Source organism: Dasypus novemcinctus, chromosome 23, assembly GCF_030445035.2.
Source record: "Dasypus novemcinctus isolate mDasNov1 chromosome 23, mDasNov1.1.hap2, whole genome shotgun sequence".
NCBI classification, from domain to species: Eukaryota; Metazoa; Chordata; class Mammalia; order Cingulata; family Dasypodidae; genus Dasypus; species Dasypus novemcinctus.
Window position 1 is genome coordinate 62595567 of NC_080695.1, and position 25280 is coordinate 62620846.

Consider the following 25280-nt stretch of genomic DNA (forward strand, 5'->3'; position numbering starts at 1 on the left):
CCACCTCGAAGGGCTCGAGGGGCCACTTGGGGACGTCCCCTGGGCACAGGCCCATGCCCCACTGTGTACCTGTCGCTAAGTGACGTCTTCACACCATCTCTCTATGAACCGACCAAGTGGGACAACGATGCGGATTGGAGGAACTGGAGAAATGACGCCCAGCCTTGCGCAGGGAGAGGGCCCTGGGAACAGACGAGGGTGGTGGGGGCTGAGCGACTCTCAGCAGACCCATTCTCCAGAGGGGGTAACTGAGGCCCAGTAAGTTGATTATCCTGCCCTTGTGCAGGCGGATGAGCTGGGAACAAACTGTCAGTCTGTCTGTCGGCCTGTCTGGGTCGGGGCCTCCAAGAGGGGCATCTGTGTCCCCAGACTGCAGCCCAGGCCGGCACATGGGCAACTCTGTGCCCAGTTCTGGTGGAATCAAACTGGACTTCAAAAGCTAAAGGAGATGAGGATACGGCTCAGGCGACCGGGCTCCCGTCTACTATGTGTGAGCCCCAGGGTTCGATTCCAGGGGCCTCCTGGTGAAGGCAAGGCGGCCCATGTGGAGTGCTGGTACAGCAAGATGACACAACAAACAGAGACACAGAGGAGAGACGCTAAGAGAGACAGCAGACCAGGGAGCTGTAGCAGCGTAAGAGATGGAGCGCCTCTCTCCCATTCCAGAAGGTCCCAGGATTGGTTCTCGGTGCCACCTAGAGAAGACAAGCAGACACAGAAGAACGCAAAGCAGGTAGACACAGAGAGCAGACAAAGGGGGGGAGGGGAGGAGGGGGTATAAATAAATAAATGAATTTCAAAAAAAAAACCTAAAGGAAGGGAATGGATGTGGCTCAAGCAGTTTGATCCCTGCTTCCCACCAGGGAGGTCCTGGGTTCGGTTCCTGGTGCCTCCTAAAACAAAACCAAGAACAAACAGCAAGCATAACAAACGAAAAAACCAACTCGGGGGAACCGACGTGGCTCAGTGGTTGAGCACCAGCTCCTGACATATGTGGTCCCAGGTTCAATCCTGGCCCCTAGTACCTAAAAAAAAAAAACCTAAAGATGCTGCTGTGGAAAATTTCTGTGGTTCCTCCGAGAGTTAAACTCAGACTCACCCTATGACCCGGCAAGTCCCCTTCTGAGATACACACCCCTAAGAACGGCAGACAGGGACCTGAACAGACAGACGGTGACACCTGCGCGCTCAGAGCCACGTTATTCACAACGGCCAAGGGCAACCCAAGTGTCGACCGCGACTGGATAAACAAATGTGCAAATCCACACGTGGGACGTTTTTCAGCCATGAAAACGAAGGCAGTTCTGATCCAGGAACCGCTCTGCGGAGTGAGACAAGCTGGATGCAAAGGACAAATGCTGTAGGAGTTCACCTGTATGAAATTCCAAGAGCAAGGAAAATCTTCACGACAGAAAGATGAGAGGCTGCCAGGGGCCCGGGGAGGGAGGAAGGAAGAGTTGTGGCTGGTGGAAATTGTTAAATTAAAAAAGAAAAAGTGAAAGGAAGAGCTGCCTCTTTCTGACGCCCCATCCTTCACTAGAATGAACCAAAATGGCCCGTGGCCGACGCGGCCCACGCCGCCCCCTGCCCGCCGCCCGCGCCCCCTTCCCGCAGGCAGCCCCCCGCCTGCTCCCGACTGGGCAGTCGACTGGGTCATGAAGCAGGCAGTGCTGAGTCGGGGAAAGCGGCAGGAACGCGAGCCCCTTGCCCTGCCCTCCGCCCTACCCGGGAAGCCGGGTCCCTGCCTCTGGCCGGAAGGCGCCTCCCTTGTGCAGGGACCCCGTGAATCCTGGGCCCGCGGGGCGTCCCTGCGGCATCGGCTCCCGCGGTGCCTCTTGGTGGTGCCAGCCTGAGGGAGGCAGGGTGAGAGACAGCGGAGGCCCAAAGGGCAGGGCCGCGGGTAGTTAGGCTGCCTTCTTGGGGACTGGGCCTGGGGCAGGAGCCCCTAGGAGGGTGGCCTCAGTTTACCTTGACTATGGGCCCGTCGTATCTTGATTAGTTCGTTCAGCTGCCTGGAGCTGAGTCAGGGTGAGGGGCTGGGGGAAAATAAAAAATAACGGTGCCAGCTGCCACCAGCCGGCCTCCGTTCCCAGGCTCGGTCTGGGGAGGCGCTGTGGGCGGCGGCGCCAAGGCGAGACTGCGCCGGCCAAGGACTGGTGGGTGCACCCCCGGCCGACGGGAACGTGGCCAGGGGTCCCAGATTTGATTCTTAAAGGGAACCCTGAAATCCAGAGGCTTCCGCGAGATGCCCCACCTTGAAAATCTTGGCTCAGGTTTTCTTTAAAAGCCTATGCCGGGAAGTGGACGTGGCTCAACTGACAGAGCTTCCGCCTACCATAGGGAGGGTCCAGGGTTCGATCCCCAGGGCCTCCTGGCCCGTGTGGAGCTGGCCCACGCGCAGTGCTGCCGCGTGCAAGGAGTGCCGTGCCACGCAGGGGCGCAACCGCGTAGGGGAGCCCCACGCGCAAGGAGTGTGCCCCGCAAGGAGAGCAGCCCTGTGTGAAAAAAGTGCAGTCCGCCCAGGAGTGGCACCGCACACACGGAGAGTTGATGCAGCAAGATGACGCAACAAAAAAGAGACGCAGCTTCCCAGTGCCACCAGATAATGCAAGCGGATGCAGAAGAACACACAGCGAATGGACGCAAAGAGAGCAGACAACAGGGGGGAAGGGGAGAGAAAGAAAGAAATCTCAAAAAAAAAAAAAAAAGCCTATGCCAGCCAAAAAGAGCACACTGACAGGCTGGGTGGGGCTTGGGGGCCGCCGTGTTGCCATCTCTGGTTTAATGGGTGCAGTTGACATTTTGGGGGCCCAGCAGCTTCTCCCCTGCCCACCTCTGGCTCCAGCTGCAGCCGTTCCCTCGCCCACTGCCAGCTTGGCACCTCGCCTGCCTGCCGAGGCTCTCCACTTTCACCCAAAGTCCCCAGAAGCTCACCAAGCCCCCAGACAGACGTGCTGGGAAAGACGGTCTCACCTCTGGGACATCCTCCATTACTTCCACACCCTCAACCCCCAGGGGCTGAGCTGCGGGGACAAGTGCCCGCCCTCCTGTCCTTTGGAGGGGTGGTCCTGAGTCTCGTTCTAGGTGGTTCCACGGAGGCTCCCCAGCAGGGCCGGGTCCCAAGCAGTGGTCAGCTCAGTTGTGCGCTTTTCTCCGACTTCCTCTCCAACCTGCACCGTCTCGTCCAAGCTCTCCCTCTGGCTCTCTGGATCACCCAAATAAGCCAGCTGCACCTTTGTCCTCTCCCCGGCTCTGCCTTCAGGGGTTCCCCAAACTATAGCAATGGGACTTTCAGTGCAGATGTGGCAAGAGCCAGGAAGGAAGAAAGTGGCTGCTGTGATGGAGGAAAGCAGGGTGGCCTTCAGAACAGCCTCCTGAAGGTGACATGTGGCCCACAACCCTAAGTAGGAGAAGCCACCGCCCAGTGCAGAGCTGCGGAAACGGCTCTCTAGGCAGAGGGCCCGCAGGCGCCAGGGTCCCCAGATGGGCTGCAGGGGTTGGCAGGGGCTGGGCTCTTACTTTTAGTTACCTGGGAGGGGTGGCAGTAGCGTGTGTCTTCAAACTTTCCAGAGTTCCGAAGATTCTGGTTCTAGGGCCTGGGCATCAGGTATTTTTCAAAGCCCCTCTCATGCTTCAAGCTGGGTGGCTGGAGGGGACCGCTGGCTGCGCGCTTAGCCTACCCGCCCCCGTTTCACCTATACCACCAAGGACCCTGCTGGGAGGCCCCGAATACAGAGGAAACAGCTCTGCGAGGCCACACGGCTGGCAGCATCAGTGCAGGGACCTGAACCCAGGACAGGCAGCTCCACAATCTTGGCTCACCCACCCTGTCCTGCTGAGAGGGTTCCCTGGATGTCGAGGCACAGGCGGCAGCTCTGGCTCAGCATGGGGAGTGTTGGGGAAGGGCACAGAATTTCCCTCACAAATGCTCCAGCCCTCATCCGCCCAGCCCCCAGCAGATTCTTCTGAAGGTCTCCAGGACTGGCAGACGCCAGTGTGGGCGCAAATAGGGTGAGGACGAAGATCAGGGCCGTGGGTCTGGGCTGATGATGCAGGACAGAGTCAAGGCCGTGGGTAGAGATCCAACTGGAACATGCAGCAGGCTTTGGGCATTGATGGGTTGTGTTCAAGAATGACCCCATCCTCTCATCCATCCATCTGTCCACCTATCATCTGTCCATCTGTCTGTCCATTCATCCGTTCACCCATCCCCTGACCCAAACATGTCCATCCACCCATCCACCCACCCACCTATCCATCTATCCATTCACTTATGATCCATCCATCTACCCATCCATCCACTCACCTATCTGTCCATCCATCCACCCATCCATCCGTCCATCTGTCCATCCATCCCTCCACTTACCCTCCTATGCATCCATCACACTCACGGAGAGCCCACCCCCTATGAGACCCTCTACTCAGCCCGGGGATGCTGATCAAGAGGCACACAGTCCCTGCCTGTGGGGGAGTCTCCTAAAGAAGAAGACTGAAAAAGACAACCTCCCAGTTGGTATCACACCACGATCGGGTCCTGAGGTGACGCTAAGGGGTACCAGGACATGGAATTGCAGTGAGGCGCCCCACAGCGAGCTGGTTCTTGTCGCTGCCGGCCTTGCCGAGTCCATCAGGGCGACTCTAGGTGAGGATCAGCACGCCTCTCACCCTCACCCGGCTCCCTTCTGAGCAGAAAGCGCAAGCCTTGGGTCAAGCAATGTGACCTGGTTGGAATTTAATGATACAGATTTACTTTCATTATATTTCCTTTTATGACAGTTTTAGTTTATGGCAAAAGATACTGTTTTTCTGTTTGCAGTAGTGAACTCTCCCTTTGAAATAAACTGAATTTTAAAAATAGAAGAGTCAGCCACAGTTCAGGTGCTAAGGAGTGAGTGTGCCATGGGGACAAATGGGCGGCACTGGTCAGGGGGGAGCCAGGCGAGCTGGGTGTGCAGGGGAGGGGACCTGGGAAGCCCCGCAGCTTCCCAGCTGGGCGGTTCAGACCGGTTTCCTTTGGGGAAAAGCATTTCAGACAGGGAGGGTTTTCCCGCACTCTCAGGAGCCCCGGGGGGCAGCCAGGAGGGGGAGTTTCTGGCAGCCACGGGCAGGAGTCCCCCCACGGCCCCCAGGTGGGCCCTTCCCACCCCGTCCACCTGCCAGATGGGGCCGGGGGTGCTCCGACAGACCCTCCTCTGAGCCCCCCGAGCCGGACTCTGGCTGCGAGCCACGCTGGGCCCATGGAGCAGCCAGGTGAAGCTCACCTGCGGGGTGGGCCCCAGCCCCGCCTCCCGGGCGCAGAGCAGGGGGCTGGAAGGGCAGTGCCGGCCCAGCCACACGCGACAGGACGCCGGGCCTGACCCCGCTGCGAAGGCAGCCGGGGGAGCTGTCATCGCGGCGGGAAGGGGGCCGGCTGAGCTCCCGTGAGGGCAGCTCCTTCCATCCTCCTTTCACGGAGGCGAGGGCGGAGCAGGCGCTCACCCTCCCGGGTCCTGCCTCTGGCCTCCTGAGGCAGAGACAAGGTGCTTCCCTAAGCGCCCTCCACAGAGCACCCACCCGGCCTGCGCCACAGGCGCTGGCCCGACATCAGCTCGGTGGTGGTGACCAGGTCGGGGGCGGGACGTGGGTCTGGATTTTGGACATGTTTCAGAGGGTTCTAACAGCCATTCACGCCTGGCCCTCACTGCTTTACCCCCTGCTTCCCGTCAACAACCCCAGCGGTAGGACCAGCAGTCCAGGGTCCAGATGTGCAGCCAGCAGACCCCCGGGCCGGGGCTGCCGAGCACCCCCACCTAGGGCCTCGGTCTCCTCCCCCGTGCGGCGGGAGGCCCCTTGCAGGTGTCCGTCCCAGGCATGCTCCTTCCTCTGGTAACTGCCCCCAACCCGGGGTCCGCGACAGGCAGAGTGGGAAGCAGGGTCAGCCGCCGAGGACCTTCCCCCTGGCTGGGCCGCAGCTTCCCAGAACACAGCACCGAGGGCCAGCACGCGTCCTCTTCCTTTTTTTTCTTTCCTTTTATTGCCAAGTTCAAATTTACAAGGAAGTTCCAGTTTCCATTTCCACCCTCATGTTCAGTACCCACGAAACATGAGTCAGCCCAGAAGCATCGAGGATCCCAAGCCTCAAGCCTCCCAGGATGAGAAGTATTTACATATTTGCAAATCAAAGGAACATAAGTAACTCTTAGACTTTCTGCCAAACATGGACAGGACTACTTTAAATAGTTCATATTTATTGCATCTAGGAAAGATGGGAATTGTTTGCCCCGTCCCTTTTTTTTCTTAAACAGTGCATCTGAGACCTCAGTGTATGTCTTTAGAGAGGAGCCTTTGCTCACCCCCTTGGCTGCTGCTCAAGGGCCAGTGTTCAGGTGGCTGGGTGGTGTGAGGACAGGCTTAAAGGAGGGGACCCCTCACGGACGCCTGGAGCGACCTTGCAAACCCGCCCCGGGGGAGAGGCCTGCCCTTGGCCAGGGGCATGGGGTCCTGGCCTCGGCCTGATGGGGAAACAGCGCAGCACTGAGCCTGGCGACACGCGGGACCCCCAGACATGCTGCCCACCCCACCTAGACCTTTCTCCTTAACACTCAGCGGCCTGAGACCCCCTCGAGCCAACGGGCCCCCTGCACGGGCTTGTGTCCTAGCAATAATGCTGCTGGAAGCCCCTCGCCTTCTCTCATTTCTGCTGCCCCCCAAAAGGAGTCATTCCAAAGCAGAAGTCGGGGTGTGGCTCTGGGGCCATCTTCCTCCCTGACTGCCCCCATCGCCTCCCGCTAAAAGAAGATTAAGCAAAACCCGAGGCTGGCTGCTGGGAGGAGGGGGCACTCCATTCTTGAGGGCAACGGCCCGCCACCTTCCGCCCCACCTGCCTCCCTTCTCCAGGGGCTCTGTGGATGGTCCCGGCTCGCCCCCTCCTTGCCAGGGTCTCTGGGTTTCTGCCTAAATGCCTCCTTGCTACGCTAGGGCTTTGCCCCGCGGAAGGTGAGGGGACATGCCCGCCTGTGAGGGCGCCTGGAGCTGCAAAGACGTTCCTCCACGGTGGGAGTCGGGCACAGTGACAGGCAGATGCGTGATCCTCTAACAAGGTCGTGAGCTCTTGGGTGCGGCTCTGAGTCCACCCTCTTGGCCGGGCCCAAGGTGGACCCCAGGCCCCGAGTGTGCAGAACGCATCTGCCAGACACCCCGCGGCCCGGGGGAGGCCGGGGCGGGGGGACAGCTGCAACTGCTCCTGGCTGCCAGGCCTTCATGCAGAAAGGAACGTCCGGATGCATCCTGGTGTTCACCTGCACAGACCAGCCCTAAGGAGCCAGGCTGTGGGGTGTTCACCCACAACCAGCCTGCGTCTTTGCAGCAGGGGCAGAGAGGAAGGACGACGCACCCCGAGTTCTCGGGGGGACCGGGAAAGCTGGACACCGTGAGCGTGCGGCTGGGTGGCTAGAAGGACTCGGGGTCTCTCTTGGCACGTGGGCTTGCATGCCAAGTCTGGTGCGCAGGCGAGGGTGAGGCCGGAGTCTGCACGGTTCCAGACGTTTCTTAGACCAATAAAAATGGCAATGACTGAAGATGATGCGTGAGATCGTTGCTGTTTGGTTACTGTAAAGAGAGGTGAGGAGCACGGCCGAGCTGGGGAGTTGACTGCTCCATGTCCCCTTCTTGGAAGGATCTCCTCCAGGAAGCCCGAGGCGCTGGCTATGGCCGAGAAGCTCTCTCTGCCGTCCCAGCTCTGTGTGTACCTGAGAATACGAGTATCTCCCTTGTTTTGTTTACAAAATAATCTGAACTTTGCAAGAAGGTACTTCATCATTGCACAGGCTTGCAGAGTTAGTGAGTAATAAAGAAACAAGGATCCCTTAAGGACATGGAGAAAAACTTTGACAAGAGCGCAAACAAAACATCAGGAAATGCGGGAAAATGAAAATGAAATCTTAACAGTAATATCATACTTTGAACATGACATTAAACCTTAGAGTTGAGGATTGTTTTGGACTTTTTTTTTTTAAATAGGTGTTCTTTAAATAAAGATTTTTCATTGCTGCCAAAAGCGGAAATAAATAACCAAAGGCGCTGTTTATCCAAGCCTGGTTTTCTGGTTTTCGACTTACTTCCCAAGATGACCGAGCCTGCCTTTTGTTCTGTGCACACCGGGACGGTGACAGCCAACTAGACGGTGCTGGGAGGGGCTGCCGGAAGGAAGCAGTGGGCCGGTGGATGAGCCCACCGCAGGGGTTGTTGAGCTCTGCGATGAAGACCCCAACATCGTGCCCGAGGGGCCACCAGGGTTGCCTGGGTGCACAGGCATCTCTGCTAGTCCCAGCCTGCTTGTGAGACGCAAAGTGAGAGGGAGTCAAATGGAGAATGGGCTTTTCCAGTTCAAGGAGCACAGCCACAGGCGGTAGAGGGATTCCCGGGGGCCGCTGGGAACTGCAGCCGCTCCCAATGCGCCTGCCAAGTGGCCGCCCCGGGGTCCCGACCAGTGGTGCAGGGGGGCCGCCGGTTAGTGCTTGGGGGCGCCTGCTGGTTCCTGAGGCCCGGCCCCCTCGCCCGGGGCTGCCAAGCCCGCTGCGGCTGGTGTGGGGGGCAAGGGGATGCCAGCGAGGGTGTGGAGGCTGTGGGAGTCCACGGGCGGGACAAGGGTCAGTGACTCCACGCTCGGCGTGTCGGCGGTGTCCTCGTAGAGCAGTGAGATGGTGGGCTGCTGGGCGGGGATGAGGCTGGGAGACAGGCTGGCCGTGTCCACGTCTGCACTCCTTCCTGGGGCCCTGCTGTACCTGGCGTCGGCTTCCGTCTCGTGGACGATCACCAACTGGCCGGGAAGGGGAGGCTGAGACTGGTCAGGCGTCGGGGGGTCATCTGGGTGGGGGGGAAACAAGGATGCACTCAGTCCTCAAGCCCCGTGCTGGTGCCCACGGAGGTCCTGAGCAAAGCCCCCGACTGCGCGGGTCCCAGGGAAGTGTGGGCGGAGGCGCCTAGTGCTGGGGAGCTGCTCGTCTCCGCTTTCCTTTGGGGAAGCAGAGGCTGGCAAGTCCAGTCTCACCTTCAGGCCTCGGGCAAATCGGTCAGGGCCCAGGACTCCCCTGACGTGTGATGCAAACTCAGTGAGGGGGCCTTGGAAACACAGTTCCTGGGGGCAGAGAAGTGGCCCAGGCAGGCTGGAGGTACAAGGGAGCCCAGGCCACGCGCCTGCCGGTCGGTTCCCGCTGAGGGGATAAACGGCTCGGGCGTGCGGGTGTGCTTATAAGCTCAGGCTTTGCCAGAGTCTAAATGAGGGGATGCTTACCCAAGAGGGAAGTCACAGCAATATTAAAAAATAACAATCATAAAAAAAAAAAGGAATTCTGCCGAATTTTTCAGCTGCAAAACCAAAACAAAGCCTACGAGTGTGGTTTGTCTCCTCCCTTCTCCGAGTGCCAAGTCTGCACCTGGGAAGGGGGCTGGGGCTGTCCAGTCCCGATACCATCCTGAGCTTCCCTGCAGGGCCCTCAAGAGAAACCACGTCAGCAGGAAGCAGGCTAGCTGTCCCTGAGGTAGGAATTTTCGGAGCGGCAATTTCTGTTTTTGGCGCTCTCAACCTCCTCGATTAGATGACAGCTGGACTGCCTGTTTGCTTCCCAATGACAAGCTCGCCTGGACCGAAGCACCAGAAGAGACTGGAGTTCATTAGGAAAAATGTCTTCCAGGACCTCAGATGCTGGCCATTGAGAAGTGCTGATAAGCGATAAGGAGGCTGTGGCATCCTGCTTGGACGGCCCACTCTCATGTGGCTCTTGGGGGGCACAAGGCATCGGCACAAGGTGCTGCCTCCAAGGGGCTGAGGGGCAAATCTGGAAACACTGGGCCCTGGGGATGCTGGGAGACATTTTTTGTTCAATGTGATTCCAGTTAAGGTAGGATTTTTTTTTTTTTCAGTTACAGTGAAGGCAAAACAAAACAAAACTGCAAACTGAACATAGAGCAAAAGAATGGGAAAACCAAGAGCAACACAAAACCAAATGCCAGGCAGGGCGGAGGAGGAGGGGCCGTCACAGAGAGAGAGCACGAGCGGTGTGGGGGGGGGGGCCTTCCAAGCACACAGCAGCGCTTCTTCCCCAAGACTCCCGGGCAAGATGAGGGCTAGAAGGTCCCACGTCTTTCAGAAGGCCTAATTTGTTTGTTTGTTTGTTTCAAGAGAAAGTAGGTCCAGAGAACACCCATGCACAGGGCTCTGGGAGGGTGGCAGCGCGGCACCGGTGAGCAGTCGTGGAAAAAGTGATTCGAGGTGTGACCTGCGCCCAGAAGCCCCGAGCAAATGCGGCACCCGCCTCTGGTTTCTCTGAATTTCTACTCATTTGCTCCACTCTTAAGGGGGCCTTGTGGGGACGGGCTGGCCTGACCCACACGGCCCGCTGGGCGTTCAGAGAACGAGTGCGGCCCTGGCCGCGGGCCGCCTCCACACCCACCTCAGGTAAGCGTGAGCATTTCAGCTGATGCATATTCACAGCTCACTTTTGTGAGTTATTCATAAAACTTCCATAAACTTCTAACTGCTGACAAAGCAGTCTGGAAATGACTAAGTCTCTGCCTGGTGCTTTCAAGACGCCTGGAGACTTCACACAGCACTACCCTCAGGCTTCCTCAAAACTTCGGGTGAGAGTTCCCTCTCTGCAAGTCCCGATTTGCATGCAGATACTTTAACGAGCTGGCAAACCTCTTTCCCTGATCCTTAGATCAGTTTTGGTGACAAGAAAAATCAAGGATGTAGGACTGCTGTAGTCAAATATAATTACATCAACAAACAAACAAACAAAACCACATACGCAAAACCGGTTTCTTCTTTAGGGAAAGAACCAACCGTTTTTATAAAAAGGGTTGGTTTTCCCCTTAAAAAAGAGTCTTTTTTTAAAATAGAAAAAAATAACCCCCTTTACCCATCACCCACAACATCGTCCCTGTATTTTCTGTTTTGTTTTTGACAGAGAACCACTTTCTGGATGTGATCTACACATTTATCCATGGGGAGCGATGGGGGTGGGGAGGGCTGGAGGGAGAGAACTTTTCCAGGTTTTCACCAGGGGAGGATGACCCCGTGAGGATGCATTTTCTGGCCAACGCTGAGCTGCGAAGGTTACTGCTCAAGGCCTCTCGAAATGAGGGATTCCCAGGTCATTCTGACTTTCTGGCCATGGGCTGGGGAGACCGCGTGCGGGCTGGAGTAGGAAGTCTGGGCAGTCCAGACTCCCATGAGAGGTGGACAGGCCCCTCTGGACACTGAGGCAATGGCCCCACGGCCCCGGACCTGTGAGAACCCCTGGCAGTTGCTCGGCAGCTTTGGCACAGGAGCTCAGCTGAGTGAGTTTCCAGTGAAAATCTGGATTTGATGTCCTCAGGCTGGGAAAGGGGGCAGAAAAGGAAAGAACTGTATAGCAAGTCGGAGGGCAAAGCTCAGAAGGAAACAGCTTTTAAACTCAAAAGAAGGCAAAATGCAGCCCTGACTGACAAGCACAGTAGCCCAGTGGGCGAGGATGGGTCAGAAACTAAAGGAAATGGCCTGGGAAGGGGAGGCAGTGCCAGGGCCCCGAACGCGGGGAAGCAAGGCGGCTGGGGCGCTGCATGTGACAGGGGAGCCGCGGACAGCAATGCAGTTAGAGGTGAAGTTATGTTTGGCCTCTGGCTGGAACGTGAGTGAATTTGCCACTTAAATTTGAGGGAGATGGGGAGTGGGGGGAGACAGGATTTGACCTCCTGGCTGCTTTACATAAACTCCCAATTCTCCAGCCAGGACGGCCCAGCCCCCATTGTGACACCTGGGTGGGGGGGGCCTTGTGGCTTGCGGTGGGAGGATCGTGGGGAGATCAGGCCGCTGGGGCGAGGCCCGCGCAGCCTTGAGGCCCTGCGGTACTTCCCGGAGAAGGACAGTCCTGCAGGTTGCACAGATCTGGCCCCCAAGTACTGCTGTGAGTAACCGAGGAGCTGGGGGACCCGGGCCTGAGACGAGCTGAGGCCAGAAAAGGCACCGGAAGAGGGGGCCGGGGGCCACGCGGGAGGCAGAGTGGGCCCGCGTGCCCGGGGCTGGCGTCCTCCGAGGCCCGGCTGGCCCCTTCCTTGTGCAGACCTGGCTGACGGTGAGGACACGTGGCATGGCGGTGGGTGCCGGGGGCTTGGGGAGGCTCATGGAGAGACCTGCCTGAATTGACCGGGCGTGAGCTGGCGCGGTGGCGGCCGGTCGAAGCACTAAACCCAGTGGCCGCCGTGACTGTCGGCCTCCGACAGGCTGAACACTCGCCGGCGTCCTTTCCTGCCACTCCTGACTAGAGGAAACACAGCGACAGATCATAGAAAGCCTTTAACAATGGAACAGAGAAAGGGGGCGTGGAGAGAGGACACAGAACAGCCACGGATGCCAAGCACCGATGAAAGCACAGGGGGATGGGGCGCAGCGCCCGAGGCGACCCCAGCCCCACCATGCAGCTAGGACAATGTCCTTCCTGCCCACCCCCCACCCCCCAATGCGGCAGTGACTGGGTGACCCAATCAGGGTAGCACAGGGAGGCTCAGTCCTGTAGGGAAGGAAAGATTCGGGGTCATCAGCAACATCTGGTCTTGGTCAGAAGCCTCAGGGGACAGAAGAGCAAAATGGCCTGTCAGTCTGAGATGTGACCCAGCAGTTAAGAAATGAAACCTGGCACCCCCGGGACAAAGAACGGAAGGGTGTGTGGTGGGAGGATCACAGCCAGACCTGCTAAGTGAAACAAGCAGATTTTTGACCCCATTTGAGGAGGCTGACAGTTCTAGGGGTCACACCCCAGAGCCAGCAGCAGGGCTTGACGAGCTGTCCCCCTGCGGCTGGAGTTCTGGGAAAGCATTGGTGCGTGGGCCTCCCACGGCCTCCCTGGGCCCGAGGCGGCGTCCTCAGGCAACACTGGTGACCCGCACCTTGGAAAACCAAGACTGAACTCCAGGAAGACGACATGATGCCCGGGGCCGCCAATCCTGGGGTGGGCTCTAATTGGTTGAAACAAAAACATGAGGAGCAGCTCGCTAGGAAGGGAGCAACCACAACCTCTGACACAGACTCGAGAGCAGAGCGAAGTTCACAATTAATGCCAAGGAGAAAACTGGGGAGAAAAGAGAATGTGTCCCGTCAGGTCCCCGCCGACAGCAACCGCCAAGCTCAGGGTCACGCGCCGCGGGCCGCCTCGCTCCGGCCCTGCCGCAGGCGCACACCGGCTGGGCACCGGTCACCACAGGTTGGGCTGGCAGGTCCAGAGGGCGAGGCAGGACCTGCAGGCAAAGCCGCCCGGCCTGCTGTTTTGGTGAAACCTTGGCACAGAGTGAAAGGTCATCACAGCCCATAATTTCACGTGCCTTAATCAAGGACATTTTAAAGAGTAGTTGACCTTTACTGTTACTTGATTTAAAAAATTTTCTTTCCTCCTCCTCCAAGCAGCTCACTCAGAACACATGTGAAACCAACCAATTTGGAGATGAGAGATCCAGATGAGGAACTTTGTGAAAGCCACAGAGTTCTTCTAGAAGGAAACCGTTTCCTTATCAGAACCCCGCGCACAGCGTGTGTGCACGTGACTGAGTGCGAGTGTACATGTGAGCATGCACGTGTGTGTGCAGTCGTTGTGTGTGTGCAGGGGGGAGGCCAGAACAAGTTTTACAGGCTTCCTACTGGACCTACATTTGGTTCTGCAGTTGGGTCCATTTTCTCATTCTCACCACATGTTCTCTGCAATTTTAGCTTCTCAAAGCCCTGAAATGTTTGAGGGAAAAAAGGGCTGATTTCAGGGCTGTAATTTTCTCGCTGTGGCTCCAGCTGAGGCTTGTGGGCCACTCAGCTGTCGCCACTAGGGGCTACAGGACGCCAGATGCCTCACGCTCCGCAGAAAGGCCGAGCAAGGTGCCGTGCCTGCGAGGATCGCCCAGCGCCTTCTCCAGCGGGCAGGGGGCTGCATGTACCGGCCTAGGCACTCAGAGCAGGTATGACAGTGTCCTTGCGGTCTCAGTTGAACACGTAAGTAACTGACAATGAAGAGCAAGCCCCTTAGCTCCCAATCCTCTCTGGTTGGTTCCTTTGGTTTCTGAGAGCTCAGTTTTGAGTCTTCCTTCAGTCAAGGTTTGCACATCTGTCTCTGACGTAAGCAGGAGACTCAGAGGAGGTGGCCCCTGGGCGACCCTTGGGACAGGGTCCCCTCCCCTTTCCAGCTGGGTTCTCAGCCTGTGCTGGGCCTGAGGGTTCCTGCTGGATCTCAAACTTTGGACCCTGATGGGTGTGGGGCCTATGCCCTGAAGACAGATTGTGCTTGTCTGCAGCTGGAAGGGCAGAATTCACAGGGGAGCCCAGGCGGGTGGGGGAAAGGAATCCACGTGACTCCTGGATTTGCTGGGCGCTGGCCCTCACGGACCCCGTGAGAGTCACGGCCCTCCCCGTGGCTCTTGGCCGGGGGCGCATCCTCACCCTCTGGCTCTGGCTTCCAGTGATGGCACCTCAGAGCTTTCCTGGACCTTCATGCAGCTGCTCTGCGCTGCTGGAGCCCCCCGCACAGCGTGGTCGTCATGGTTTGTAACTGGACGCTTACCTGAGAGCCAATACTATCCAATATCCCCAGGCCTGCGTACAGGAGGGACTCGAGAAAAGCCTGTCTTCTGAAAAAATTACTAGGGCAGGGGGTGGGGAGATGCAAATCCAAGGAGGATAAGGTCCAGAAAGGCCTGCCCCTAGAAGGCCTGGGCGCCAGTGTGGCCAGCTGGTGGGAGGACGCTCCTGGAGGGCCCCACCGAGATCAGAACCAAGAGTCACAAAACCCTGGGAGCCCAGGGGGGACGGCCCTGGGGAAGCTGGGAGAACCCACGTGTGGCACAGACACAGGCTTCCAGCAAAGACAGGCAGGAGAGGTCAGGGCCCCTGAGCCTGACAGATGGGGAGGGAGCTGACATCAGAGCCGAGCCCCCCCAAGGCTTCTCTTCCTCATTCAGGATGAACTCACACGGGCAGCTGGGGAGGCGTGGCATCGGGGTGGGCTCGGCTGCAGCTCCCAGGGACCCCAGGCCTTACACCCACAGGGGTCTGCACATGGCACCCTGACTTTAAAGAACGGGCAACAGCTTTTCGATTGGGCTCTCGCACAGCTCTGGGTCTCAGGAGGGGAGGCCCAGGTCTCTGGGAGCTCCCATGGGGGTGCCTGAAAGCAACTAGGAATGGTAAGGGATATTCCTGGGCTGTTCCAGAGGGTGGACGCGGGCCGTGGGATTGCCAAGGCTAGGCTTCAAATCCAGGCTCGTTGCTTCCTCGGGACAGGATTGGACAAGCTGCGTGTGCCTTCTGAGTGCCTGTGGTTCCTGCTGGGCAGTGTGGCAAAGTGCATGAGAGTGTCTGCAAAGTGCCCGCAGGGCCTGCATGCAGGGAACGCTCAGTTTCGGGAGTGCCTGCTGGAAGGCCAGGCTGCGGTGCCTGCCGAGAGCCCGAGTGGTGTCTGTGGTAGGAGCCCACCCTGGCCGGCGGGTGCCTGTGCCATATCGGCTGCTCACCCCTGCTTTGAAAGCTATCGTTGCACAATTCAAGTTTTCAAAACCACGGAGCAGAGACGTGGAAAGCCGTGCCCCTCATCGTCAGCTGTGGCCGGCAGCTCTCCTGTGCCGGCCCCACTGACCTGGCCGTGCACGCAAGGCCCCCGGGTGAAGCAGCAGCTGGTATCGGCTAGTTCAGGGACCCGAAGGGCCTGGTAGCCAAGCTCTACAAATGGGGGACTTCTTGGACTTGGGGAGACTCTGTAAACCCAGGAAAGGAATGCTTCTGACCACAACTGTGCCCTTAAAAACCACCCAGATGACAAGCAGCCCCTTGGCGGGGCCACAGCTGTTTGCCTGTGTGCCACGGGCTGTTGGGTGAAGGGCTCCGGGGCCAGCCTTGGCCCACCCTGCTGCTCAGTATGCTGCCACAGGGCACCGCTCCAGGCACATTAAACCAGCTGAGCGACTTCTTCCTCGTGCCTGGCTTCCCGTCGGTCGGGCTCGGCAGGCTGGTTCCACCTCCACAAGCAACGTGGAAGGCCCCTTTGGTGTTTTTCGGAGGGACTGCCAAGTCTGGCGTGGAAAGGCAAGTGAGCCGTGAGCCTCGCCAGCCTACCCCCAGCAGCCCGGCCGCCCGGTGCACTCTCCTTCAGCAATGCACGGCACTGTCTCTCCTGCTGCCCTGCGGGGAGGCCCTCCCTCAGGAGTCAAGCTATTTCAGGGTCTGCAGAGACTCAGACAGGCCGGCTGGGCCTCGGGGCTTTTCCTGGCTTGCAGCATAAGGCCAGGGGCTTAAGCACTTGCCCCAGAGGCCAGTGGGCTGTGTCAGTGGGCACAGGCCCCCAGGAGGCCCCCAGCACTACTGCCCATCTGGAGCTGCCTGGTTACTGGACAGCCAGGCTAACAGCCCTCTGATTCCTAGGACAAGAAACCATTGCCAGGGTGGAGGGAAGGGTGGGCATAGGCACGGAGGGGCCAAGGAAGAAGAGACCACCACTCCTGGTTGGCAGAGCCCCTGGGGGAAGGCATGGCATGCTCAGAAGCAGATCTGGACACATGGTTTCCACAGTGTGGCTCTGTGCAGGCCTCAGTTTTAGGCAAAGAGGAGTAAGGCTCGTGAGTCCCTTGTGCGCTCACTGAGCTGCGGGCAGTGCCTCTTGAGCAATGAGAGGGGGCGCACACAGCTACCCTGGGAAGGGCTTTTCCACCCAAAGCCCCAGGGTGAGTGGATCTGTGTTGGGGGCACAGACACAAAGAGAAGCATACATGAGCAGACAGAAAGTGGGTGCACACGCAGACACACAGACACAGTCCTGCATGCCCCCTCCACCCCAGAGCGAAGCTTGAGAGGGAGACCGAGGTCTGCTCTGGGCTTCTGGAGAAACCTCTGTGTGAATGTCCCAGGCCTGGGAATGGCAGCAGCAACCACTGGACATGCAGCCAGCCGAGAATAAGACTCGGGGAGCTCAGAAAGGACAGTGCCCACCCCCTCGTCCCCAGTGTCTGTGGCAGGGAGAGGAGCAGGTGCTCAGGGAAAGAGGGCTGGAGGGTGACAGTCTGGCCTGCACGTTGGGAATGTCAAGAGAAGACCAAGTAATGGACATCGGGGGCGAGGGGTGTGGCACAGGCAGGCTGAGGTGCCTGGGGCCAAGGTACTGGGGCAGGCCGGGACACCCGCTCCTGGGGAAGGCCAAGGCCGGCACGCCTGCCGTGAGGGGGCGGGGGCCACGGAGGCCTCAGCGGCCCGGTGAAGAGACGGCGCCCTGAACGTGCCTGTGCCAGAGTTCAGCCAGGTGCCCCTGAAATACGATGGGTGGGGCCCTGGATGTCACTGCAGGTACAGGGCAGGACACCGAGGAGGGTCCCACCGCTCGTGGACCGGAGTCTTCAGGCCTTCCAGACTGACACGCCGGGCCCTCCAGCCCTCGGCACCTCTGGGCCTGCAGCATCACCTCTACGGCTGCTCGCAGCCTGCTCTGCTCAGGCCTGCTCGTCCGGCGGCAGCTCGGAGCTGCGCTGCTCAGAAGCCAGCGCGGTGCCTGACTGCCTGGGGCCTCGCAAGCACAGCGAGGGGCTCCCGGCTGCCCAGGACACGGCGAACCTGCTCATACTGTCCCCTGAGGCCGACGCTGGGCTCTCTGCGCCCTGCAGGCATCACTGTAATGAGCCCTCTTTGGTCACGTGTGAACTTGTGAAAGTTCAACGAGGGAGAGATGGGGTTCCAGCATATCCTGGCAACACCCCCAAAACTCTCCCAAGATAGACAGCTGGGCTGCACCCAACGTTCTAAGAAGAAACAGGTTCGTTACAGAGGTAAAAAAAGAAGGAGCGGGGACATAATGATTTCCCAGGATTCAAACTGAGCCCAGGAGACGCCCTCCTCGTGCCGACACCGAGGCCTGCTGGAGGTGGTGCTGGGCTGGACTCGGGCCTGGCCATCCTGCCATCCAGGCCCCTCAGCTCTGTGGTCATCGAAGGCCTTATCCAAGGACCAGCCTGAAAAAGGAAGGCGCCCACCCCAGCTGGACCTCGTCACAGTGGGCACAGGTGACCCCCAAGGGGCAGCATCTACCAAACACGCATGAAGAGGAGCTGGGCGCCAGCGGTTGCCGTGACTAGGGACTATGAGGGCCCCTGGGGCCCCTGCCCCTGCCGCGTCCCAACTTCTTCCTACCCTGGAAGAGGCGACCGATACCTGGCAGGCTCTGGGCCGCGGAGGGTGTCGAGGCTGAGCTGGCGCCTCCTGAGTCACAGTGGCCGGTGCTCCCGCTGGCAGATGGCGGTGACGGCGAGGACAGGGGCGGTGAGCTGTGCTGGTTCAGGCACTGGGCCACGGCAAAACCTGCAAGGCAAGGTGCCGGCGTGACCAAGGGGAGAAGGGGGCTGGGCTGGGACCAGGGGCCCACACCGTCCAACTCTGTCTGAGACCTGCAAGGGGCAGCCCCATCTCCAAGGCAGGGCTGGGGGTCTCCGTGCCAAGGGGTATTCGTCAGGGTTCTGTGTAATGTCTTCTTGGAATTCAGAGGGTGGAGTGCAGCAGTTTGATATGGTTATGAATTCCAAAAATAGATATTGGATTATGCTTATAATCTGATCTGTATCTGGGCATGATTGAGTTATGATTAGGGCGTGGCAAAGGACAGATCTGAGGGTTCCTGACGTTGGAGTTTTGATGTCGGAGTTTGATGCTGAAGACAGAAGCTAGAGCCCTGGGAAGTCAGCACCCAGAGGAAAGAGAAGCCAGTCCCAGGAAGAAAGGAGCCTTGAAACCAGAGAAAAGCAAGCCCTAGGAACGCAGGAACCCAGGCAGCCTGAACCCTCGCAGACGTCGGCAGCCATCTTGCTCCAACATGTGAAAATAGACTTTGGTGAGGGCAGTAACTTATGCTCTATGGCCTGGTATCTAGGTCCTAGGTAAGCTAGGACCCCAGATAAATACCCTTTATAAAAACCAACCAATTTCTGGTATTTTGCATCAGCACCCCTTCGGCTGACTAATACACAAGGCTACTCAGAGCAACTAAACCCAGCTCCAGGAGAGCTTGGTCTGCTCCGTGGACCGAGACAGCCACCACGGGACAGACCTGAGCTCACTCCGGAGTTGTTTCTGGGGAGAAGGGTGAGATGGGCTCCAGAGCCAGGACGGGGCCGGGGGCCATCCAACTGTGAGCCTAGAGCTGGTTCAGCAACGTGCCAGCGCGGCCTTGGAGGGGCACAGTAGCCTCGGAGGCGCAGAGGCTGCCGGCAAAGTTTGGCCACGGATGCCAGGCATCCTCACGGCCACGCTCAGGGCCTCTGCCAAGGCACTGGCGCTCAGCCAGAGCAAGGTGTGGATCAGTGCGCTGGGCCTGAGCGGGAGGGACAGATGTCCTGGGGAGAGCCAGCAGGGGCAGTGCTCCTAATGGCCCCACAGCCACCCCGGCACTGGGACACTGGGACACAGGGACCATGTAGCCTCTCCAGCACGGGCAGCTGCTTCCCAATGCAGCAGCGCTGAATGAGGCCCGTTGTCACATCCCTCCGCCCGTGAGCTGGGGGCACAGCCACCTACTTTCAGAACTGTCAGGGGGGCTGGAGGAGGGGGCTCTGGCCCTGCCCCAGGCCAGGCCCTGCCACGTGGCGAGTTCTGTACCCAGCCTGGTCCCCTCCTGAGTGGGCACGTGCCTTTCTGCAGGACACGACTTCTACCCCTTTCGGCCTGCTTTCCTAAAAGGGCCGCGGCTCCTGGTTTTATTCACCCCAGCGCCTGGTCTCGTCCACTCCTGATCTAGGACACAAACGCTCATAAGGACAGAACACCTCGTGGACAACGGCAGGAGCCTGTGCTGACCGTAGTGGTTTCTGCTGCAGCCACTGGGCATAGGGCAGGAACCGCAGAATGGTGCTTGGCCAATCATGTTGCTTCTGTCCCAAAATTCAGTGGCAGTGCCAGGCCGGGGTAGGGTCGGGGGCGTCCTTCTCCCAGCTGAGAGCGTGGACCCTGTGGCTCCTGGCCATTCATCCCAAGATACTCCGTGAGCACACTCGCCACACTCAGCCAAGAACTTCACTCAGGGCCTGGCACTGCCTGAACCTGCCCCAGTCCAGCTCCCAGCAGACCCTTCCAAAAGGTGCCCCAGGCCCTGACCTCGCATTTCTCAGAACCCAGGGAGGCAGCAGGCTGAGGAGCAGGGGGCGGCGAGCTGGCCCACTGCCGGTTTGGGGTTAATAAAGTCTTACTGGAATACGCCACGGTCCTTCACTTTGGAGCTGTCAATGGCTGCTTTTGCACTGTAACGGCAGAGCCGAGCTGTGGCTACGGGGGCCCCACGGCCCGTAAAGCCAAAAAGATAGGCTCTCTTGTCCTTGGCAGGAACGGTGTGCCAAGGCCAGGTGTCGAGGTTCTGGGGCCAGCTAGCCTGGCCTTTCACCGCGATCTGCTCGCCCGCCAGCTGGGGATACAGGCACGGCTCTGCAGCTCCCTGAGCCGCCTGCTGCTGTTGCCGTCCTCAGGGCGTAGCAGGACTGCACATGGGACCCTGTGGAGCGCCTGTTTTGTACTAAAGCTTGTGCAAAGTTATTTTTGTCTTTTAAGGGCAGGCTCCTTAAAAGTCAGGGGCCCTATTTATACCTTAGCCTGGCCCTCCTGGGCTCGGGAACTATGTGGCTCACCCCCTCTAGTTTCAGCACCCAAATGTGAAGTTGGAGGCTTGGTGGGCACTGCACAAGCCTCCGAGCATAGTGGGCCACCTCCCAGCGCCAGCTTTTCTTCACCACAAAGGCCTCCTTGCAGCGAGGAACAGCAGGCTCGAGGAGCTTGGAGATCCCAGCAAGAGGCATTATGCCATATATTATGGGGTGGGGGGACACTCCAATTAACTATGGCAAACATCTCTGGCAAATCCAAACACGGGCCTGCAAGATTCCCAGGGGGCAATCAGCTCTAGCCCCTTGGAGCCTGCTTTATAGATGCTCATTTCTTAATCACTTAAAGTGGTAAACTCCCAAGTATACAAGCTGTTCGCGTGCCTCGAAAATGAATTACCCCTTAATAAATCAAAATGTCAAGATGGCTTTTCCCAAGTTGCTAATCTACCAAAGCCCTGGACAGAGGGGCTGGACGAGTGTCCTAACAAAGTCTGACTGAGCCTTTTATGCTGCCGACAATGACCCCAGCCTGCACGGATGAGTGATGCGGCTGTCACTGAGGCGGTCATGCAGCCCTCTCCCTCCCTTTCTCTCTCTCTAAAGCCTAGTGTTATTACCATCAGACATCTGAGATGGAGCACATGCGGGAGCAGACGAGATGCTGAAACTGCAGTCTCAAAAGCTCAGGATGCTAAAGTTTCCTCATCTTCAGAATGGATTAGGGCTTAAGCTAGAGATTGGCTAATAAATACTGTGCATCTTTGCATATTCTGAGAGTTGAATAGGGGAAAACCATCTCTGATACTTCCTACTTGCATGGTCTAGTTGAGCAGGGGCAAGGGACTGTATCTTCCCCTTGCCCACTGCTACTAAAAACCCCAACTTCCCCTTTTCCTCTCTTCCAACCCTTCCGTGCCCCTCCCCAGTGGCACTGGGAACCCAGAAAGGCTCAGGGATGACCCGCCCCCTTGCACTGGATACCCAGAAATCCTGCAATTCCAAGGAGCCCTTTCTCAAATTGAGGTGGCAACCTCTTCAAAAGTCAGGCATGTCAAAGGGTCCAGATGATTCTGGAGAAAGCTGAAGACAAGGCCCCGTGGCCGGGCTCCCCATTCTCCTTGATCCATCCCAGCAAGGCGGCTCTTGATGAACTAGCTTTGGCAGAGATGCCAAGGCTTTCTGGAAGCGAGTCAAACACACAGAGACTGCCAAGTACTTGCGAGCACACAGACAGGACATAGATCCTGGGGACAAGGGCATAGGCAAACAGAGATCTTTACTGGCAGATAAAATTCTTGGCTCTCCCCAGGTCTGTCTCAAGATGAGCCTGTGAAATGTGTATCAAAGGCTGAAGAAATTTACATCCCATTTGACCAATTCCACATCTAGGAATTTTTGCTGAGGAAGCCACTGTGGAGGGGTGTTGGAAGCTTTGGTGTGTATGGCGCAGAACTGGAGGCAAATTACATGCGCGATACCTAGGGGAAGGCCAAAGGATTCTAATGTGGCTCCAGGACAAAATTCCCTGCTGCCCTGAAAAACTCTCATGTGAAAGAAGGTTAAGCGCTTTGGGAAGGAAATGCCCGGGTCATATGAAATAAAAAAGGCTGGAAGCAGCAGGCCTCCTGGGAGCCCGTCGCTGTAACCCTTTTCACCATCTGCACGTGTGCACAGGCTGGAGGGGCTGAGGGAGGACGAGTGACAGGTGGGAGGTGATGGGGTTTTATTTTTTTGTGCTTGTCGGAGTTTCCCAAGAGTCCTGCTAGGAACATTACTTGAAGCCAGAAAAAAAAGAGAGGGTGAAAAAAAGGAACAAAAGGTGGATGGGCTCGTGCTCTTGGGTCCAGCACGCCCCTGAGATCTGTCTGGTCTCTACAGCTCTGGCCCGGACTCGCCGAGAACCTCCTGTCGGCACTGCCCCAGAGCATGTGGGGTGCCCAGTGGCAGGCATGAGGCTCCGGGGCAGGTCACCTGCTCTGTGGCACACACTTCCCCTGCTTTCCAGGAGCCCAGGGTCCCTCAGGGACAGCTGGGTCTTCCTGCTGCCCTTTGACCCCATTCTGCTAGTTATTCTGGGAAGATGAACTCATAATCTCTGTGGCATTTGTCAAATGCAGAAATACCACAAAAAAGGTCAGCATTCTATTTTAAGCCCACAGATGGAGGGAGCTCGGGGCTCAGAGTTAACCCTGGTTCGAGTCCTGGTTCTGCTGAAACCAGCTCTGTGGCTTGGGACAGGCCCCCGTCCCCTCCGAGGCCTCTGCTTCTCTATTTGAAAAACCAGAGTCCTAGAGAGGTTCCAGTTTTCTTTGTAACTTAAACATCTGCATTTGACTTGAACCCTATAGGTCTTTTGGTAGGTAACAAGAGAGAAGACCCTGAAAAATGTACATCGCTCTTCTCTTCTGGGGCTAACGCACCCACTAACACCTTCGCTCGCTGAGAACCGGGCTTTCCTGTGGCAGAGAAGCCAGAGCTAGCTGACAGCGCCGCAGGGACTTGCAGGTGTGTTTTGCGTCACCCACACCGTGTTTTTGCTTTGTTTGCCTGAGTTATCAGCATTTATACACAGGAAGATTTATACACACAAAGATTTCTGGCTTCATGAAAAACAGCCAGACCTGGCAATACTGGCCCCCATTCCCACAGGGCGGCCACAGAGGCTGCGGAGCGGGCCCCCCTTGGCTGGCGAGGGTGTGAGCAAGCTGGCTGCCTGTCCCTCCACGCTTTACTTGGCTGGCCTGGCAGGCACTGTAGTTTATAATCGCTGCTTTTTATCCTTAGATTCTGGGTCAAATCTGCAGGACTCCGGGAAGTTCCAACCCCCACAGTCTCTCCTATTCTATCTGTCCTCAATCCCCAGCCCCCAGAATCACCCGGGGTGGGTGTGGGGGCTTGGGAAGATGGGGCAAGTGCTCAGACTGTGGGAACCACGTGCTCTGGCCTTGCTTGGCTGCTCCCTATGTCTGGAATTCCCTTTCACCTCTTTTCTGTCTCCGCAAACTCTTGCCCCAGAGCTCAGGGCCAGTTGGACAGGCATTTCTGCAGCGGGCGGGGTTAACTAGTCTCTCCCCTGAGCTGCTGCAGCCTGGCCCTGCCAGTCCTGCCTTGGGGTTTTGCAGCTGAATTGGAGTACGTTTCCCCAGGCAGAGCACAAGAAACTTGACTGCAAAGTGCTTAGCTATTTTGGGCAATGCCCCTCATTTCTTTAACACCTGGTACTGGGACTCCTCTGAGGTTAGATTTTGGGACGGGATTCCTGACACTGCTAGCTGTCTCCCAACATCCATTCTTCCCCTCACCTGTAGCTACAGAACCTAGCAGCCAGGCACAACCATGTGACTTTCTGGCCAATGAAATAGAAATTTATGTAATATAGGGGACTTCCAGGGAGGCTCCTTCAAAGGAAAGGGGTATGCCATCCTTCATTCTGCTTCCTGGAACATGGATGCGATTGCTGGAACTCTAGCAGCTGTTCTGGACCACTAGCAATGGCAGAGCATAGAGCAGGAAAAACACTGCCGATGCTCCTGGGGAGCCCCTGACTGCCTGCTTCCAGGCTTCCTTTACATGAAAGGGAGAGCAACTCCTCTTTTGGGTTTTTCTTTACCGTGTAGTTGAACGTAGTCTTAACTGACACAGCCAGGAAAAGCTCTGTGAATGCAGGGCTCCTAGGCAGAGAAAGTTGCCCCTGCCTCATCTGGGGGCAATCTGAAAGTGATGGAGTGAGGAGGGCTGGGTAAATGAGATGGAAGAGGCAATTCTCCCTAGAAGCTCTGAATCTTTAGAAAATGCTCCCTTAACTCTTTCCGTGTTTAGCACAAGTGGACTGGGTGGAAACCAGTGAAGGGCCTGAGTTTCTTTCTGGGTTCACACCAGGCTACAGAGTTACACACGAGGGCCAGGACCTAGAAACAGTGGGGCCTATCAGAGACCAATGGGCAGAAAGGGCTATAAAACTGGGGCGGGGGTGAGCCAAGGTTCCTGAAGCTGTGAGGGGCAGGGCGTCCTACTGACCCGTGATCTGCCCAAAGAATGTTTTGTACATTGTAATTACTCTGAGGCTATTTGATATATGACTAAAGTGCAACTACATCATATTTAAAATAAAAACCCACCCTGCGGAAGACGTGAAAATGACCTGAGCATGTGGGGGAATTCCACAGAGGATGTGCAGAGGGCAGAAGTGCCAAGAACCCAGGGTGCTCAGGACGTGTTCCAGGGGTGCCCACCCCACAGCCTCATCCCCCAGGGAGGCTGAGGAGGCTTAGATTTAAAAATTAAAACCTAAAAGCCACAGCTACTAAATGCTAAAAGCCACTAAAACAAAAATTAAATGATGAGAGTCTGACAATAAAAGGATGGAAGGGGACAAGTTATACCAGACTCCAGCTAGGGGACGCTCACAAAATTCCTGCCACCACTTGGGTCTGGGCTGCCTGGGAGCTGAAACCTAAAGGATAACCATCCCTGGTGACCTGGCTCTCTGGACATGCCAATTCTTCTGTCCCATTAAATTGCCTTCGAAGGCAGCTTTGGGGAAGAAACAGCTGCGTGCCTGGTGAGAGAACCTCATTCTAGAAAGATCACACTATAAGACAACACTTTCCAAACTTCTGTTTCTAAACAGTGAAACTCCAATTTTATATATGAGGTGAAAATGGAGC

General features: G+C 57.4%; 1 protein-coding gene across 7 annotated transcripts in view; it reads right to left on the reverse strand.

Annotated features, from left to right (window-relative positions):
* Positions 1–5990: 5990 nt before the first annotated feature.
* The window catches only part of CLEC16A (C-type lectin domain containing 16A), a 224021-nt gene continuing 204731 nt past the window's right edge, over positions 5991–25280 (reverse strand). For 4 of the 7 annotated variants that reach the window (XM_058286468.2, XM_058286469.2, XM_058286466.2 and 1 more), the window contains exons 22-23: positions 18182–18328; positions 5991–8844 (exon numbers count right to left, since the gene is read on the reverse strand). In XM_058286468.2, the coding sequence (XP_058142451.1) occupies positions 8489–8844; positions 18182–18328 (503 nt within the window). In that variant the 3' untranslated portion in view covers positions 5991–8488. Of the gene's footprint in view, positions 8845–12154; positions 12279–18181; positions 18329–25280 lie in introns of all 7 variants that reach the window. The other 3 variants (XM_071211365.1, XM_071211363.1, XM_071211364.1) reach the window with 1 other exon arrangement.